The following is a 19,930-nucleotide window of genomic DNA, read 5'->3' on the forward strand; positions in this document are numbered from 1 at the left end:
AATGCAACATAGGGAATAGAGATCAAAGCATGGATCCAAGCCAGAAACCGCAGTTATTATAGCCTCAGTCAACTACTCAAGTGAAGCCATTTTTCAAGACAGTTCAGACTCCAGCTATACAAGAAGTTGATGTTACCTGTTATGCTATATGGTTTGCAAGACCTGGAGTGTCGAGAAATAAGATTAAAATAGGAAAGGAAAATCTTCGAGGAGATTTTTCCCTTTAGGGGATGCAGCCACTAGAGAATGTAGTACAGTCATGAGTTGAAATATAGTATAGTATTTATTGAAGAACATTACAGGCTTTCGGCCCAAATGCATGTTCCCGTTACAAAGAGAAAAAGATATAAGAAATGAACTAAATCTACCATGTGGATGAAAAACAGAAAAATAATAGAATAAAAATAAACTAAGTCTACAATGTGGACGCTCACATGGGCGGATAACCGGGCCACAAGCAAGCGCCACTCTTAAAACATAAAAATAAACTAAATCTAATGTGGATGCTCACATGGGTGGGAAACCTATCCACATGTGAGCACCACCCTTGTAACTACCTTACTGTCCGGCCATGCCCCCCCCGGTGAGGATAAAAAGGAGCCGCCCTCCCTGGAACGGCACGTCCAGCCCTCTACACAGTTGACAAAGCTATATCCTCACCATTCCATTTGATTACAGGCACCCATGCGCTGGAATCTATTCACCTTTGTCACAACCTTTGGGATAGGCCCGCCCTATCCCTCCCTCCCTCCTTCCCCCCCCCCCCCAAATATATATACACAAAGTCTGCTATGTGGACGCTCACATGGGTGGAGATCAATTCGCATGTGAGCGCCACCACTATACAAAGTCTACTATGTGGACGCTCACATGGGCAGAAATCAATCCTCGTGCGAGCAACCCCCCCCCCATGACTAACTTATTCTAAACTCCTCTACCTTAATTCTTACATATACTTATTTACTCATGACCGTCAGACCTGCCCTATATAATTCAAACCTCTTAAAATCAACATTTCATCCTCAGCATAACACTGCTTTCCAGCTCTGCTTATTTAGCAATCTGTTAACCGCAGCGCATGTGTCTTCATTCTTGTTACCTAATCGCCGTATTCACCTACCAACTTAGCAATTCTTAATATTACTTATGCACTAACCTACTTCCAAGTACATTTCAGATCACTTGTGAGTCAACAGTTGACCCATGTTTTTCTACTACTATTTCAATAATACGTCTATGTCTTGCCATATCATTATAAACATGACCTGTCTTTTTCACTTGCACCTTCCAAATTACAATATCTTGCTACTTCCCTACTCATATTTACACTTCACACACCTTTCACATTCACCATGTAACTCCATGTTTAACAATCAAATATAACAAATCCTACTAACTTTTTGTCATTAACTTAACTAACTTTCACTCACACTTCACATACATTTGTGACCATACTTTTCCTACTTAACCACACTAATCAACTCTACACATGCAAATCCTTATCTCTAAAAATTTTACTTATCTCTCATACATACTCCTCAGATTCTTCCTCACTTTACTCCCTTATCTCTTTACACTTTCTTTCTATGAACTTTCCTCTTTTAATTTTATTTCACAAACTCACTTTACCGCACATAAATACCTGTTTAATTCACCTCCGTTCTCCCATTCTTTGATAATCCACCCTACGATTTTTAGCACTCAAAAGTTTTATTTCTTACCTTTTCCGTATTTTTACAATTGCCTATTAAGTGTAGATCATTGCCTGATATCCTACATAATACACATAATGTCTTATCTTTACCCTTTGTCCATCCCTTACTCTTGTATAGCCCCATCAGCCACCATAGTAATCATCCTCTGTTTAACCTATCTACATTCTTAATATTTAACCCAGTCACTTCCATTACTTAATTAAAAACACTAAGCGATCCTCTGTTCCTGCACTCTTCTAACAATTTCTGCCTTTGTATATCTCTAATCCTCCTCGAAAGCACCCCTAACCCCTAGCTTCTTTCTTCTTCCAAACCTCTTCCCACATGTATCTCAATCCCACCCTCTTCAAGTATAGTTTAATTTTTTTAGACAGCACCCCTTATACATGTTTTTCTTTTGTTGTTTGTACGCAGCCTGGAGCACCATCCCTCCTTCCCCTCTTTTCAACCTCATCCAATATTTGACTACTCTTTTCACAACTCAACCTCTATTTCTTCCCCGCACATTAATTCCACCCTGGCATTCGCTGTGCACTGAGGGAGCCCCATCACTGCCTTACCAAATTTACTAATAATTTGTCTTAAGTATACTCTCTTTTCCTCCTGGAAATTTGGCCACTAAAATTTTGACTGAGGCTAAGGCTGCCATCCCCTTACTCCTTGCTCTTGGGATAAATAAAATTAACAATATCAGGGATAATTTCCATCCTTGTTTTAAACCCACCTTAGACTCTAAGGGCCTACTCATCCTGTTTTCCTCCAGTTTAACTCAGTACCTGTCCTCCTTATATATCGCCTCCACTGCACGTATCATCTTCCCCGAAACCCCCAACCTACCCAATTTTTCTATGAACGCCCTTATCAATCGCCTTTTCAAAATCAATTGCAGCCACAAACACTTTGCCTCTTCCCATACTCATGTATTTCTCTAAAATCTTCTTCACTATCATTATATTGTCTACTGTTCTTTTTTCTTTTTCTAAATCCCCCTTGGCAATCTGACAAAACCACGTTCTTTTCTGCTCAGTCACTTAATCTATTAGCTAAAACTCCTGTATAAATTTTACTTAGGGAATCTAACAGAGATATACGCCTATAATTATTAGGGCTGTTTTTGTTACCTTTCTTCTTGTATATTGGACAGACAATTCCTGTTTCCCATTCTTTAGGGTACTTACCCTCATAAAAAAATCTTGTTAAATAATTTCACTATGCTCTCTATCATCATCCCAGTTTTGCTTACTTCTTTCCAAAACCTATTGTTGATACCATTGCATCCTCCCGCTGACCTACCCCTGATTTTACCTATCACTCCCAATACTGCTTCTTTTGAAATTTCTTTGTCCAGATCAAATATTGATACCCCCCTATCTCTCCAGATAACTTCTTCCCCCTTCTCTCTATACCATTCCTCCCCCCTCCTCCCGAGTAGTTCACCCACTGCTCATCCCCAATACTTGGTTTCTCAAATCTCCTTCCACCCTTGACTATTATGTTTATTCTCTCCCAAATTTTTTCATTTTATTTGTCCTACACTCTTTATTTATCGCTTCCATTTGTTCTTTCATCCTTGACTTTTTTCTCTTACTGACTTTCCTTTTGTAGTCTTTCCTTAAATTACAGAAAACTTCTCTTTCTGTACTCCTACCTTTTTTTTCTATACTCTTCTAACGCCGCCGTAATCCTATTTCGCATTTCCTCACACGCTTTACTGTATCATCCTGTCCCTCTCTCTTTTTTCTCCTCCTGCCTCTGTCAGTCTGTGCTATCTTTTTGATTGGGTGTAAAATCAGTTCCAAAGCTCTATCTATGTTGTTTTCCTCCAACACAACCTCCCATCCATACTTTACTAATTGTAACTCTTCTTTTATTATTGTATCCAATTCCCGTTCTGCTTTCTCTGTCCATTTATATTTAATGTACCCTCTCCCTAGTTTATCATTCTTCTTAATCTCTCTCTTTTTGTGCCTCCCTTCCCTCTTTTTTAACAACACCCATGCTGGAAAGTGATGTGATTCAATCCAATTTCCTACCTCCATCCTTAAAATTTCCTCTAACATATCTTCTGAGCTTATTACTATGTCAGTCACGCTTCCTCCCTGCTCTGTAACATAAGTCAATTTCCCAATCTTGTCGCCCTCCTTCCATCCATTTAGAATATATAAATTTCCCACTGCACACATTTCTAAGAGTTTATCTCCATAACTGTTTATGCCTGTATCTTCACTTCTACTTGTCCTCATTACCCCTCCTTCTTCTCTACTGTACACTGGGCTCTGTTCCCCTATTCTCACATTCCAGTCTCCAAATAACAACATACCATCTTCTTCTGTAAACTTCTCTCTTATCATACTAATATCCATCAATAACTCTTCAAAAAGTGTTTATTTGTGTATAACGAACTCCTAGGGTGGCAATATGCAAAAGCTAAACTTACCTTCTTAACCCTCCCTTCTTCCCTCCCCATATTTAATCTAATCCAGATCACTTCTTAATCTCTGTCTCAATATCCTCTACTAGTCCACTAATTTCTTCCTTTATTAGAACCACTATTCCTCCTGGAGTTCGTCCCATATTCCTCTCCTTTCTTTTGTATTTATATTTAACCACAAACCCTTCCCATGTTATCTCCTTCCCTATTTCAAGCCATGTCTCCAAGAGTGCCACAATATTGTAACGCTTCACTACTTCTTTTAACCTTTTTATTGCCTAATTTGCCTAAGAACCCTTCAATATTCACAAATCCTATTTTCCAATTTTGTTATAACTTACCCCCTCCCCCTCCAGATTACCTCCCCTATTCTTACTTCTTGTTACAATAGCCCTCTCACTCTCTGACTCCACTTCTCCTTTTCTTAACATTTTTTGTCATTCTCTGAGTTGGTAGTATTGTGTGGTAACCCAAGTATCATGGACCTGAAGAGAAGCAAGCACCTCATGTAGGCAGGGCATGTCTTACTGATGATCACCTGTCTTTGACCCTTGAAGATATTGGATTTTGCTCCCCATGGAAAGAGAATTCTTGGTACACCAAGAAAAAGAAGGAGTAATGACCTTTGCAAAAGCCTGTTGGAATGGTATAGGTGTCAACTCCAGCAAAGAGAAAGAAACAGGATCTACTGGGGCAGAAGAATTGTAGCTGTATGCAGTCTTTGGACCTAATCATTTAAGTGCATTTAAATTGGTCATGAAGTCTTCCTGGATCAGTTTGTTGAACCTTAGTTCTATTCTAACATTTCACAATTCTGCACATCATACATTCAACCCCTTTTTTTAGGTATCAATCCCTTGCCCTTTTAGTAATGTTACCAAGACCAAATTATATGTTAATATAAATGTAGCCAGCTGTATAATATTTAACTGGTAGATTTACACTTCTTCTGTAGATTCAATGATGATGATGATGATGATGCTTGTTGTTTAAAGGAGCCCAACATCTAGGTCATCGGCCCCTTCTGTAGATTCATTGTAGATGTAATTCATATGGAATATATACCAATTCATTTCTCTGTACTTTTAGGATGAATTGAGAATTTTGTCAGGACAAATGGTTGAGTTCTGCCGTGAAGAATTACGTATAGAACGTCTCACTGTACAAACTGACTTTGCTCTTGAGTTATTTGCTGACAACCCACATAAAAGTCAACAAATTCCTGACATTGCATCAAATTCTCCATCAGGTATGTGCTATTCAATTATTGGTCACCTTTGTTTAAAAAACTTGGTGTGTTGATGTAGGTTCCAAACTTGCAAATATCATTACATTTTTTCCCCATTCAAGCATATTTCTATTTTTTAACATGCTATGCAGTGTTATTCCTACAGATTTAAAAAGTGCTCTACATTCTTGTTTGTATGCCTTCAGTTTAAATAGTGCACTTCATTATTGTGCAATAAATTCGCGAGGAAATTCACACTCTAGTGCAGGTCCCGTGTGACTGATTGTGCAAGAGGTTTCGACGAGTATTCGGATCATTATGTGCTAGAATAATACAGTACAAATCAAACCCCATGGCACAACAGCCCATGAAGGACTTGGCCTGCCAAGCAACCACTGCTCAGCCCAGAGGCCTCCAGATTATGAGGTGACATGTGGTCAGCACAATGAATCCTCTTGGCCGTTATTCTTGGCTTTCTAGACCGAGGCCGCTACCTCACTGTTAGTTAGCTCCTCAGTTCTAATAACGTAGGCTGAATGGACCTCGAACTAGCCCTCAGATCCAGGTAATTAAAACTGAGAGAATTTTTCTTATTTGTGAAACTCACTACCTGAATCGAACCCGGGGCCTCCGGGTAAGAAGTGGGCACGCTATCAATCAATCAATCAATCAATCAATACTGATCTGCATTTAAGGCAGTCACCCAGGTGGCAGAATCCTTATCTGTTGTTTTCATAACAAAGAAATTGGAAATTTATTGAACATCCCCCTTGGTAAGTTATTCCAATCCTTAACGTCGCTTAAGTGCGGCCAGTGTCCAGTATTCGGGAGGTAGTGGGTTCGAACCCCACTGTCGGCAGCCCTGAAGATGGTTTTCCGTGGTTTCCCATTTTCACACCAGGCAAATGCTGGTGCTGTACCTTAATTAAGGCCACAGCCGCTTCCTTCCCACTCCTAGCCCCTCTGTGCCATCGTCACCGTAAGACCTATCTGTGTCAGCGCGAAGTAAAGTAGCTTGCAAAAAAAAAAAAATGCAATCCTTAACTCCCCTTCTTATAAATGAATATTTGCCCCAATTTGTCCTCTTGAATTCCAACTTTATCTTCATATTGTGACCTTTCCTACTTTTAAAGACACTACTAATGTCATTCCACACCATCTCTCCGCTGACAGCTACGAACATACCACTTAATAGTTACAATTTCTTGTTTTTATATCCACTTTATTCAATACATAAAAATGTTTATTGTCTCTAAAAGGACATTTACCACAATACAAACATTAAATGGGACAATTTTCGCTTGTTGTGTCGAGCATCTTCAGCCATTTTGTACAATTATCTTAAGGTTGAGTTATTATATTAAACCTTATTTTACAATTATTTGTTCATTAAAATGTTATTATACAATAAAATATCATTACTGTATAAAAAGTAAACAGGAGGAAGTAACAATTAAAATGGGTCTATCATAGACTAGACGTTAATCACAGGAAGTCGATATCCAAGTCATAGTAATGTGCCAATGAAATTGTAAGATTTGACTAAAAATTCCTGTTTTTTCTAACACTGCTAGTGTTAAGTTATTTATTGAAGTATAAATGTTCATATGAAGATTAATGAATTAGAAGATTAAACTTGCAATATATTCTCATTAGATGCAAATTACACCATTATTAAAAAATGGAACATTGGAGGTTTGTAATCTGTTGTATGCATCGTACTTGTAGTCTTCACCAATCCCCAACCGATTTGATCCGGCCAATTTTTACTGGTCTGTTTGTTATTGAAGCATGGTTAAAAGGGACATGAATATTTGTTACTTAGTTGTTGGTGTGCTGTTTACTGCAACGTTATCGTTGAATATGTCTGTAACAAAAAAAAATGTTATGAGTGTGATGGTTTGTAATCGTTTATATAGATTTTTAAGGTTGAAACATCACTTACCCCTTTTTTATGTCACGCTTTAGTGTTTACCTGTGCTTATTGCAGTACTGAGACTTTTTGTCTTCATGTTCTTACTTGTGTTATACGTATGGGGCAGGTGTGGTGGAGGGCGAGTAGGTGAGGAAGGGGAAGTAGCTGTAGGCAGAGCGTTGGGTACTGGCATAACGTGAGGAGGACAAGTAGGGGAACGGGATGTGGGCTGGGTATTGGATTCTGGCTTAACTCGTGGAGTGCGAATAGGTGGGGAAGAAGAAGGAGCTGTGGGCGGAGCATCGGGTACTGGCATGACATGAGGAGGACAAGTATGGGACGTAGGGGAATGGGGTGTGGGCCAGGTATTGGATGCTGGCTTAACTTGTGGATGGGGGGGGGGCTATATGTATATTCAAGGTGGAAGTTGTATTTGTTGACATATTATAAGGTTTATGGTTGAAAATTTTAAAAATTTTACTGTTATCTGATTTAAAAGCTTGTAGCAATTTTGGTAGTTGTTCTATTAATGGGCTTTTTATTTTGATTACATCGTTTAGGTTTTTTCCCCAGTCTCTTTCATTTGGTTAGCCATTGCGGAATACTTATTATGTTTTAATGTGTTATAGTGTTCCATATATCTTGTGATAAAACTACACCCAGTCTGGCCAACATATGAAACATTTCACTGTATGCATGTTAATCTATATATTCCAGAACCCTGATATCCATCTTCATTTGCATTAACTCGATAATGATTGAAAACTACATTTCTGTCAGTGTTATGTGTCTTGAATGCTATTTATAAATCTCGTTATTTTCAAAGGATTTGTAATTTGGTGAATCGCAGAATTAGTGTAGGAAAAGTAGTATATTTTGATTTTTTAGTTTTCTCTGGAGTAAGATTAGTGGCCAGTTTAAGTTTTACTTTGTTAATGATTCAGTTAATTATTTCTGTTTTGTAACTATTAATCAGTGCAAGTTCTTTTATAAATCTGAGTTCATTCTTTAAGTTAATTGGTGATAAAGTTATTTTGAAGGCTCTATTGACTAGGCTGTGAAAGGATGCCTGTTTATGGGATTTCAAGCACTTCGTCGAGCAGCTCGTCTTCATTCTCTCAAGTCTTCCCAGCCCGAATTTTGCAACATTCTTGTAACGCTTCTCTTAGTTGGAAATCACCCAGAACAAATCAAGCTGCTTTTGTTTGGATTTTTTCCAGTTCTTGAATCAAGTAATCCTGGTAAGGGTCCCATATACTGGAACCATACCCCAGTTGGGGTCTTACCAGAGGCTTATATGCTCTCTCCTTTACATCCTTACTACAACCCCTAAACACGCTCATAACCATGTGCAGAGATCTGTACCCTTAATTTACAATCCCATTTATGTGATTATCCCGAAGAAGATCTTTTGCTATATTAACACCTAAGTACTTACAGAGATCTCCATAAGGAACTTTCACCCCCATCAATGCAGTAATTAAAATTGAGAGGACTTTTCCTATTTGTGAAACTCACAACCTGACTTTTAACCCCATTTATCATCATGCCATTGTCTGCATTTTGCAGTTGCTTACACTCTTATAACTTATTTATTACTCTATACAGAATAACATTATCTGCAAAAAGCTTTATCTCTTATTCCATATCTTTACTCATATCATTTATATACATAAGAAAACATAAAGGTCCAATAATACTGCCTTGAGGAATTCCCCTCTTAATTATTACAGGGTCAGATAAAGCTTCGCCTACTCTAATTCTCTGAGATCTGTTTTCTAGGAATATAGCACCCCATTCAGTCACTCTTTTGTCTAGTCCAATTGCACTCATTTTTGCCAGTAGTCTTCCATGATCCACCCTATCAAATGCTTTAGACAGGTCAATCGTGATACAGTCCATTTGACCTCCTGAATCCAAGATATCTGCTATATCTGTTAAGTATATATCTATTAAATTACTTAATTCTATTTCTTTCTTTAAAGTACTTCTACAGTTCAACGCTAACATTTTTATGTCATCCCTACTTGACTTCCAGATCCCTGTACTCTTATCACCACTCACTAGACCACCCTGTTTCCCTGTATGTACCTCCCTATAACCCTTCCAAACCAATTTCCTAAGTTTAAATGAAGGCCATCTGAGCACAGATCCCTATCTCCTACCCACTCATTAGGATCTAGAAATCCCATTCCCAGTTTCCCACATACCCACTCCATAGTCTCATTTAAATGCCCAATCACCCTCCAGTCAGTATTCCACTGATAACAATCTCCACTTCCTTAAACTTCACCTGTGCTGCATTTACCAGATCCCACACATCCCCAACTATGCTTGTACTTATACCTGCTTGCCTTATGTTGTTGGTACCAACATGAAACACTACAACCGTCTCCTTTCCCTCCTTCTCTTCTACTTTCCTAAACATCTGCCTCAATCAAATTCCTGGATAACACTCTACCCTGGTTCTCTTTCCTTCACACACTTTCCCCATATGTCTAACAGTGGAATCCCCCATGACCAGAGCCTCAACCTTACCCACCTCATTTGATCCGCTCCCCTCCTAGTCAGCCCTATCTTTCCTGACAGCTGCAGAAGCTACTTCTTCCACCCTTTTCTCCCTCCTATGACCCTGTTCCACCTGTCTTTTCCTATCCTCTACTCTACATTTCACTTTCCTACCTTTTTCCTTCCTCCTACTTCCACACTTCTCAGCAACATCTTCCCTCTTTTGTTCTACCTGCAGTGACTCATACCGATTTCGCATAGACACCTGTCCTGAATTCTGATCCTGAATAGAGCCCTTAGCCTGCAATCTCCTTCCCCTTAGAACATCAGACCACATGTCTTCTACAGTTCTCCCCTTTCGTTCCCATCCCTCTTTTCCACGTACTTTATCTTGTACGTTGTTTGAGAGAGGCCTACCTTCCTTCTTCTCTTCTGAGAGAATCCTAATTATCTCCCTCAAACTCTCCAACTTCTCCCTCATACTCCTTGATGCCTGGCTATACCCACAGTTCCTACACTTGCACTCCTTAGCCATTCTTTACAAGAAAATGAAAATAAAAGAAAAAATAAAATAACTTATTATGTAAAAAAAAGAAAGGAAAGAAATATTGTCAAGGATAACACAAAGATCACACAACAATAAGGTAATTAATATACTACTACACTACGCTACTACTTAGTCGTACTCTATTTTTATCCTACAACACCCTAACAGGATAAAAATTGCCATTAATTACTGAATACCGAAAGGAATACACAAGAATTACACAATTCTAAACTGCAGTGAAGCCCATCCTAATTACATCGGAATTCTAGTAAGAGAGTTTCTGCAGATATCTCTACTATACTACACAAATATTTTACAATAATAGAATATGCACGCTGATTTCTAAAGATATTACTCGTATACTACAGTACACTACAATGATTTTTAACTACGTTCAGACGTATCTTAATTTTAAATAACAATGTTACTACTAAGCACAAACAGAAATGAAAATTGCAAGTTTGAAATTTGCATGAACTATTCAAAGATTACAAGTGATGAAAATCATTTTTCGTCCGTATTGAAAGTTTCATAAACTGTATATAGGATAATATCTTTTGTTTATTTCCACCTATTGATGTATTGAATAGGTGGAAATAAAAAAAAGATATTATCCTATATACAGTTTACTCAAAGATTACCAACAAATCTAAATACGTAGACAGATTATTAGTACTATTTTATCTTGCTATGCTCTAATAGATACACACGAAAGATACACAAATCCCTACACCACAGGGCCGGCACTGGAATAATACAATATATTTAACTGAAAATTTAAGTTACTGAAGGCTTTGTCTTATCTATTGAAAACATTCACCATTTGTTTCCAAGCACAAATCGTTGAGGCACTGAAAATTTTGGAAAACTTGTTGCAGTTCATCATAGCTTGTACTACGTTCTCTTGTGATCTCCAGTTTGAGACCCTGGAGAGTGGGAGGGTTGTTTCTGTATCCCAAACAGCTAACAAGCCATTAAGCCTGGCGAACAGAGGGTCAAAGTTCACGGCTAATTACTCATTCATCAAAAATCTTTCAAATAACTTCCATTAAACAAACCAGCATGTGAGGTGTTGCACTGTGCTGCTGGAAGTATGCATGTTGATTTCCTTCTTCTGTTTGTATTTTAGAGAATGGTTGCAAAATGTCATTTACATAGAACTCCAAATTCACAGAGTGGTAAAAAAGTTAGGACCAATTATCCATCTTGCACTAAATGTACCCCATATCATAACATTTTGGTTGTGTAATCTGCCTTAGAGAATTGCGTGCAAAATACCATGTATTCTAATCATTCGCACGTCCGCTAAGATGTAACCGAGCTTCGTCGCTCATTGAAAGAAGTGTGTGTTGCATATTGTTCCATTGTATATATATGATAAAATCCACCTGCAAAAATTAGTGTTCATCTGGATCACTATGGGTTAATCTATGAGTCACTGGCACTTTATACATACAAACATATAAAACTTCAGTGATACCTCTTAGAACAGATGGTGTGGTTTTTTTTTCTATTTGTTTTACGTTGCATCGACACAGATAGGTCTTATGGCGACGCTGGGATAGGGAAGGCTTAGGAGTGGGAAGCATGCGGTCGTGGCCTTAATTACAACAGATGTTGAGAAGATGCATCTTAATAAGAAATATTTATCTTGTGTATCATATTTTCACTCTAATATGCCTTCTCGGTTCAGATATGACCACTTAACTGGCTAGCAGCAAGTGGAAATTTTCTTTCATTATCTCTCGGGGAAGCTCTTATACCTGGCCTGGCTATCAGACAGAACCTATTACATTCCGTAAATTCCCTGGTGAGGTAGAACCAAGACTTCTTCTTCTTCTTCTTCGTATTCTTCTTCTTCTGCCGCCATGTCCTCACCGGATGTCATTAGGGCAATGTGATTTTCTCCTATTCAATACAAAAACATTTATTGACATGAACGAATCACATATTCTTCACATGAGGTACTAGTTTCGTCACTAAACTTGTGCCATCATCAGCCAACAAGTCAAATCGGGCAAACACAATATAACTTTAAAAACAACTTTAAAACACACTATAACACTTGCACAGATGAATATGAAATAAATATGGTATATGATGATATTGCATATTAGTTTAAAATCCTTTAAACCGGGCGAGTTGGCCGTGCGCGTAGAGGCGCGCGGCTGTGAGCTTGCATCTGGGAGATAGTAGGTTCGAATCCCACTATCGGCAGCCCTGAAAATGGTTTTCCGTGGTTTCCCATTTTCACACCAGGCAAATGCTGGGGCTGTACCTTAATTAAGGCCACGGCCGCTTCCTTCCAACTTCTAGGCCTTTCCTATCCCATCGTCGCCATAAGACCTATCTGTGTCGGTGCGACGTAAACCCCCTAGCAAAAAAAAAAATCCTTTAAAATGACGAGGACTTTGTTGTTGTATGCCCATGGCAGTCTTTCAAGCTTGTATAGGTCTTTAGTTTAATCTGTTAAAATTATGCTGCGGAGTTTAATATAATATGAAGTTAACACTATGTATGTTCTGTAGTTTGGTTCTGAAAAGTAAACATGCATATGATGAATTTGGTTAGATCCAAAAAATTAATTCCCACTTCAATATGGGTTAAGGAATCTGGAGAAGAAATTAAAAGTCGAATTAGGCAAGAGATAGGAAGGAAAGACTAAAAAGAAACATCTAGAAAAGACGAGAGACGACTGGAAACGAACTCACCTTGAGCAGCCTGAGTGATCAGTGGACAGAGCTGGACTGATGGATGTGGTCATGAGGTTGAGGGGCGAGGCGAAGGGGAGGAAAGGGTCTAATATTTTTTAACCATTTAATTAAGAGATCGTACAGAATATTCGATTTCTCAGAAATCTCAATTAAATTATAGTTAGGGTTGAAATATCGATCGCAGTGAATGAAACAGTTTTTGACAAGGTTCATGATTGGCCCTTTGTTTGCTATTTGAAGTATCTCAAAATCATGTTCTATATCAGTGAACTTATGATTAGAGTCATGAATGTGTTGGCCTATAGCAGAAAACTTGTTATATCTTACTGCGTTGACGTGCTCTGAATATCTGGTTGTGAAGCTGCGTCCTGTTTGTCCCATGTAAGAGGCGCTGCAGTCGATACACTTGAATCTATAGATTCCAGATTTAGAAAATCTGTTATAGGTGTTGACTGATGTTGAATTGTGTATAATTTCTGAAGTCCTATTATTAGTTCTGAAGAAAATTTTTACACTATGTTTTCGAAAGATTTTGGCGATCTGATGGACATCGTCGTTGAATGTAAAAGTAGATGAAACTGTAGTTTTAGGTTTTTCTTTTGTGAGAGTAGTCTTAGGCCGGTGTCTAAATTTATTAATTATCTGTTCTATAAATGATCTGTTGTAACCGTTAAATTTGGTGATTGCTCTTATAGTGTTGAGTTCGCTATTGAGGTCTTTTTTAGACATAGGTATCGTGAATGCACGATGAACCATGCTATTGTACGCTGCACGTTTGTGTGTTTGGGGGTGTATGGAATCTTGACGAATAGTATTCTGAAGATTTTATATGAAAGAGCAGATGGATTTCTGAGAATAGTTAAATCCAGAAAATTAATTACTTTATTATTTTTGGACTCAAGCGTAAATTTGATGTGGGAGTCAATGTTGTTTAGTTCTTGCAGGGTAGAGGTAGCGTTCTTGAATTCTTCATCCATTATAACAAATGTGTCGTCAATATACCTGGCCCACATGAGGATGTTTGGAAAAGTGCTGCTATTTATTTTTGTATATTCCAGATAGTCTAAGTATAATCCTGAATACCTCCCACCACCAAATAAGACCCGTACACCTGAATTTCTAACCGCAAAATTTGGAAAAAATAAATCACACGTTAACTTACCAACTTTTTAAATTTCTGTAGATGTATCAGAAAATTGCTAATTTAAAACACTTTACGAGTAATAAATACACTAAAAACACTGCAGTGAGAAATAAAACTAGTTCAGTATACAAATCAGTCACAATTCAGCATCATGAGCACTACCACCATCAGAACTTTGTCACTGTCTCCTTCCCATACATTGTCGTCCTCACTACCACACATACAATTTGAAATTCTACATTTCTTGAAACTTTTCTTCATGAAGTCGTTGGAGATGCAATCCCATGCAGTCTTTATCCATTTGCATAGAAGTTCCACTTCAGGTCATTTCACTTGTCCAGTTGGTGTCAGTGCGTGATCGTCAGCAGACACCATCCACTCGGTGTAGAGCTCTTTTCATTGCAGCTTTAAAAGGCCGGTTCACACAAACATCCAATGGCTGTAGCATAGAGGTCAGCCATCCTGGAATTATTGCCAGATCAATTTTTTCTTTACTCATCAATTCCTTTATGGCATCTGGAGTATGCCCACGTTAACTGTCGAGCACAAGCAGGCTCTTCTTTTGCAATAAAGCTCCTGGGGCAGTGTTGCCAAACACACTTCACCCAGTCTAGCTCTCTGTCCATCCAGCCAGATTCTTGGATTTGAATAAAAATATCAGATGGCAAATTTCCTTTCAGAAGTGTTTTTCTTTTCAGAATCACATACAGAGGAAGTTTGGTTCCATCAGCCAACATGCATAACATTACCGTGCAGCGCTACCATCTGTCCTGACAGTAATGCTTTTAGAGCCCTTAATGTGAACTGTGTTGTCTAGTAGCATTTTGAAATAACTGGGCGTCTGATCAGCATTCCCAGTATGAGAAAGCAAATAGGAATTTTGTTTACGCAAACAAATTACATGGCGATGAAAGGCCATCAATTTTTCTTCGTAGGCAATAGGGAGACGTGGTGCATACACAATTCATTTCTTCGATAAAAGTTCCTTAGCCACCCACAGCTTACAGTAAAACTCTCCTTTTTAAGTTCTTGTGCAATCCCTAATGATTTTAATTAACTTCAGTCGATGCACCACTACCTAGTTCACGCTTTTCAGTCACGTATATATAAAGCCATTCTTCAATTTCAGGAAACTGTACACTCTGCCCCCTGAAAGCTCTACAGTCACTATTACCTTTTAATAACATTTCCTTCTTTTTCTTCCAATCAAGAATACATGATTCATTATTATAATATTTTCTGCCGGCGGCACGATTTCCGATAGTTTCAGCTTCCGTTACAATTATAAGTTTCTCACTTACAGTAAATGACTGCAAACACTTTTTTGAATTCATCACTTGCTATCATTGATGCTTCTTCACTCAGAACACTCAGTTGATTAATAATTCAACTGCCACACCATGTGGTTCCGGTAATGCAGAAGGGAGCAAGATTTCGGTCGTTGAATCACGTGACATGAAATCGCTGTTGACACGTCTTCGGAACAATGTATTATGAGACCATGATACAAAAGGTTTAAATATGTCCCACACCCAAATTTAAGGAGCTTATTTCTGTTAAAAAAAGTGCTTGTGGTATTTGGGATTATAAAAACAAATGGATATACACTGTGTTTTAGGAACATTATTGTTCAATAAACGTCCAGTTTTGTTGGGGATCTGATTAAATATAGTGATTGACAGTCCCAAGTAATTATTGATCTTGATGTTGGAGATGACACATGTTAGATATAAAAATACAGTAGAGATGATATGATGAAATGTTATTTAAAATAGTTTTCATTAAAATCATTACATCCTTGGAGTTAATTGATTATTGGCGGACATAATTATGTTGTTAAAAACAGGATACTCCTTTTATCAATACTCAGTCAATACTGATCTGCATTTAGGGCAGTTGCCCAGGTGGCAGATTCCCTATCTGTTGTTTTCCTAGCCTTTTCCTAAATGATTTCAAAGAAATTGGAAGTTTATTGAACGTCTCCCTTGGTAAGTTATTCCAATCCCTAACTCCCCTTCCTATAAATGAATATTTGCCCCCAATTTGTCCTCTTGAATTCCAACTTTATCTTCATATTGTGATTTTTCCTACTTTTATAAACGCCACTCAAACTTATTCGTCTACTAATGTCATTCCATGCCATCTCTCCGCTGACAGCTTGGAACATACCACTTATTAAATAACACTTGTATGTTTTAATATGAATTTTATCACATGTAACATACCACTTAGTCAAGCAGCTCTTCTTCTTTCTCTCAATTCCTCCCAACCCAAACTTTGCAACATTTTTGTAACGCTACTCTTTTGTCGGAAATCACCCAGAACAAATCGAGCTGCTTTTCTTTGGATTTTTTCCAGTTCTTAAATCAGGTAATCCTGGTGAGGGTCCCATACACTGGAACCATACTCTAGTTGGGGTCTTACCCGAGACTTATATGCCCTCTCCTTTACATCCTTACTACAACCCCTAAACACCCTCATAACCATGTGCAGAGATCTGTACCCCTTATTTACAATCCCAGTATTGTGCTTCTTATTTTCTTAACGCTAGGGAAACTTTTATCAAAATAAAGTTGAGTAATTCTCGGATACGTTGAAATTAATGTGAATGCTGCACTGAACTTGAAGAATGTTAAAAATTGCAAGGGTGGTATTTTTAAAAGGAGGAGTCTAAAAAGAAAAGCTATGTGAAAATTAAATTGGATGTTGAAAGGAAAAATTGGAACTTTCATTAGGTAGAGAAATAAGTACTCACTCCCCTGCTGGTGCCTGTTAAATGCTGTGTGTGCTGGTGAAACTACATAAGGACTGTCGGCAACTGGATTGTTGCAGTAAACAGTTGTTGTTAGGAAGGAGGCAGAAAGGAAAGGATTGGAGTATGGTTAAGGTAGCGAGGGGAAGCTGGAATGTACGTGACCACTGATTAGTCTTTTCGTTTCTATTTGTCAAAAAAAGTAATGATTTCTTCAAATAAAACATTAATATTTTTGGTTATTTCTACATTCCAAGGACTGTTGTATCTCAATACATTTAGGTCTTTGCGTGTTTCTCAGTCTGTAAAGAGGAATGCAAAATAGACTGTAATTTCAAATTTCCTCAACAGCAGTAGTTTGCAGTAGTGGAGTGCTGCATAGAGTGAGGAACAATGTGTGAGAAATTAAAATTACATGGTCAGTATGAATGTACTCTGTTGGACATGGTAAGGTATTGTCATTTTGTATTTTTTGTTTTGTCTTTTCTGTTGTTGCAGACCTCATATTAGTGGGAATTAAATGATATGATGTGGTTGGTAGTTAATGTAATTCGATTTTCAGATGTTTATGTTTCCATTTGACATGAGAACCTGTTATTCTAAAGTTCTCTTTATAATGATAACTCCCTCCACAATTCTGTCGTGCAGTATCTTTGCATCAAGATTGCACTGTATGTGATTTAAAAATAACAAAATGGAAAAAGTTTTTTGCAAGAAAACAACTTAGTACTTCACACCATGTATCATTTCTCCCAGACTGTTGTCTTGTGGACGTCCATTGCTTGAGCATCATTGGATCTCTCTGTCTTCTTGTAACCTCAAAGAGTACTACACCTCTGCTTATGTCCGGCTGCATGGCTAAATGGTTAGCGTGCTGACCTTTGGCCACAGGGGTCCCGGGTTCGATTCCCGGCAGGGTCGGGAATTTTAACCTTAATTGGTTAATTTTCCTGGCACGGGGACTGGGTGTATGTGTTATCTTCATCATCATTTCATCCTCATCACGACGTGCAGGTCACCTACGGGTGTAAAATCAAAAGACCTGCATCTGGCGAGCCGAACTTGTCCTCGGACACTCCCGGCACTAAAAGCCATACGCCATTTCATTTCACCTCTGCTTATGTTTGACTGGCTTCCAGTTACAACAAAATTAAATTCTTTTCAAGGTCCACCTATTCAATACAATGACGTTTTATTGTGATTCAATCACATGTCAAATAGTCAAATGGTACCAGTTTCGGCATCTATGTGCCATCATCAGCCTTGGGTACAAATTAAAACAAGATATACATTCCTAAAACATCTAAAACACATTTTAACACATTATAAAATAACATACAATTAATGTGGTGATACATGAAATACGATAAAATTATGATACAATTGGTATGATATAAAATTCTTAAAATTCCGGCTGTTCGTTACATAATTCAGTCTGTGTGCATCCGGGTGAATTTTTACAGTTGTATGCTGTCTATGTGAATGACATTTGTTCCTTTAGATATTAGGTGGTTCCAGGGAAGTTTACTTTGATCATGTAAGATCGCGATGTATTTAGAGATGACTTCCCACTTCAGTTTGAACCTTGAGCAGCATGTGAACGTGTTGTTACACAGACGGAGCCGGACTTCGTCATCTCTAAATACATCGCGATCTTACATGATCAAAGTAAACTTCCCTGGAACCACCTAATATCTAAAGGAACAAATGTCATTCACATAGACAGCATACAACTGTAAAAATTCACCCGGATGCACACAGACTGAATTATGTAACGAACAGCCGGAATTTTAAGAATTTTATATCATACCAATTGTATCATAATTTTATCGTATTTCATGTATCACCACATTAATTGTATGTTATTTTATAATGTGTTAAAATGTGTTTTAGATGTTTTAGGAATGTATATCTTGTTTTAATTTGTACCCAAGGCTGATGATGGCACATAGATGCCGAAACTGGTACCATTTGACTATTTGACATGTGATTGAATCACAATAAAACGTCATTGTATTGAATAGGTGGACCTTGAAAAGAATTTAATTTTGTTGTAATCCCACTTCAATACGGAACCAATGAAATTCATAACTATAAGTGGCTTCCAGTTGTCCAGTAATCCTTCCCTCATAACTTCATTCAAGTTACTCTGCTGAGCTACGGAAAGTATACACTCTTCTTTCTACATAGTAACACTCGGAAATGTGCATTCAGTGTATGACTTGCACTGCCTGATCACGCACGTTTATTATGTATTCCTTCTGTGACCCTGGCTGTCTATGTTCATATTATCCTGAATTTTGCTGAACATATCTGAAAATTTGGTTGTAATCAGGACAGTGACCATACTTGTAAATTCCTTACACTTTGAGCAGGTCTGTATTTCGTATAAATATTCAAACTATCTTTTGTGCATTAAAATAATGTTTAAACTAGCATTGGTGAATCATTTTGTACTTCATTTTTATTGCTGTCAGTTTTTTATTTTTTATAATATGTTGTTGTTTATGTATGCAGGAAATGAAATTACTTTGTACCGTATTGGAGAGTATATAGACATCAGCCGTGGACCAATGGTTGCCAACACCTGTTTTGTGGGCAGGTGTACTGTTACCGCTGTAAGTGCTGCTACTTATATGAATTATATTAACCTAAAGCTCATTGTCAAGATTTTTTTTGTTAGAAACATTATAAGTCATATTAATCTGTTATCTGTTTCCTTCGCATCTTTGTCAATGTCAAAAAAGAACACAATTCATCATATTGAGAAGATTAGTTTGTTCATAAATGAAGTTATTCATCCATGCCTAGTATCTGACAATCACTAAAGCCCATTTGCTGGCTTGGGCTGTCTGAGTCTTTGCATATGATTGGAGATGAGAGAGTCATATTTATGTTTAGTTGTTTGTTCCATACCCATTTGCACAGCTTTTGTACATCATTGAGAGTTCTCCACTTCTTCAAGTTGCCTTTTGA

General features: G+C 37.8%; 1 protein-coding gene across 1 annotated transcript in view; it reads left to right on the forward strand.

The window, feature by feature from the left end:
- The window catches only part of mRpL39 (mitochondrial ribosomal protein L39), an 86,166-nt gene that overhangs the window by 20,240 nt on the left and 45,996 nt on the right, over positions 1–19,930 (forward strand). The window contains exons 5-6 of the mRNA XM_067143011.2: positions 5,236–5,395; positions 19,472–19,572. Of these exons, the coding sequence (XP_066999112.2) occupies positions 5,236–5,395; positions 19,472–19,572 (261 nt within the window). The remainder of the gene's footprint in view (positions 1–5,235; positions 5,396–19,471; positions 19,573–19,930) is intronic.

This window comes from Anabrus simplex, chromosome 1 (assembly GCF_040414725.1).
Source record: "Anabrus simplex isolate iqAnaSimp1 chromosome 1, ASM4041472v1, whole genome shotgun sequence".
In the NCBI taxonomy this organism is placed as follows: Eukaryota; Metazoa; Arthropoda; class Insecta; order Orthoptera; family Tettigoniidae; genus Anabrus; species Anabrus simplex.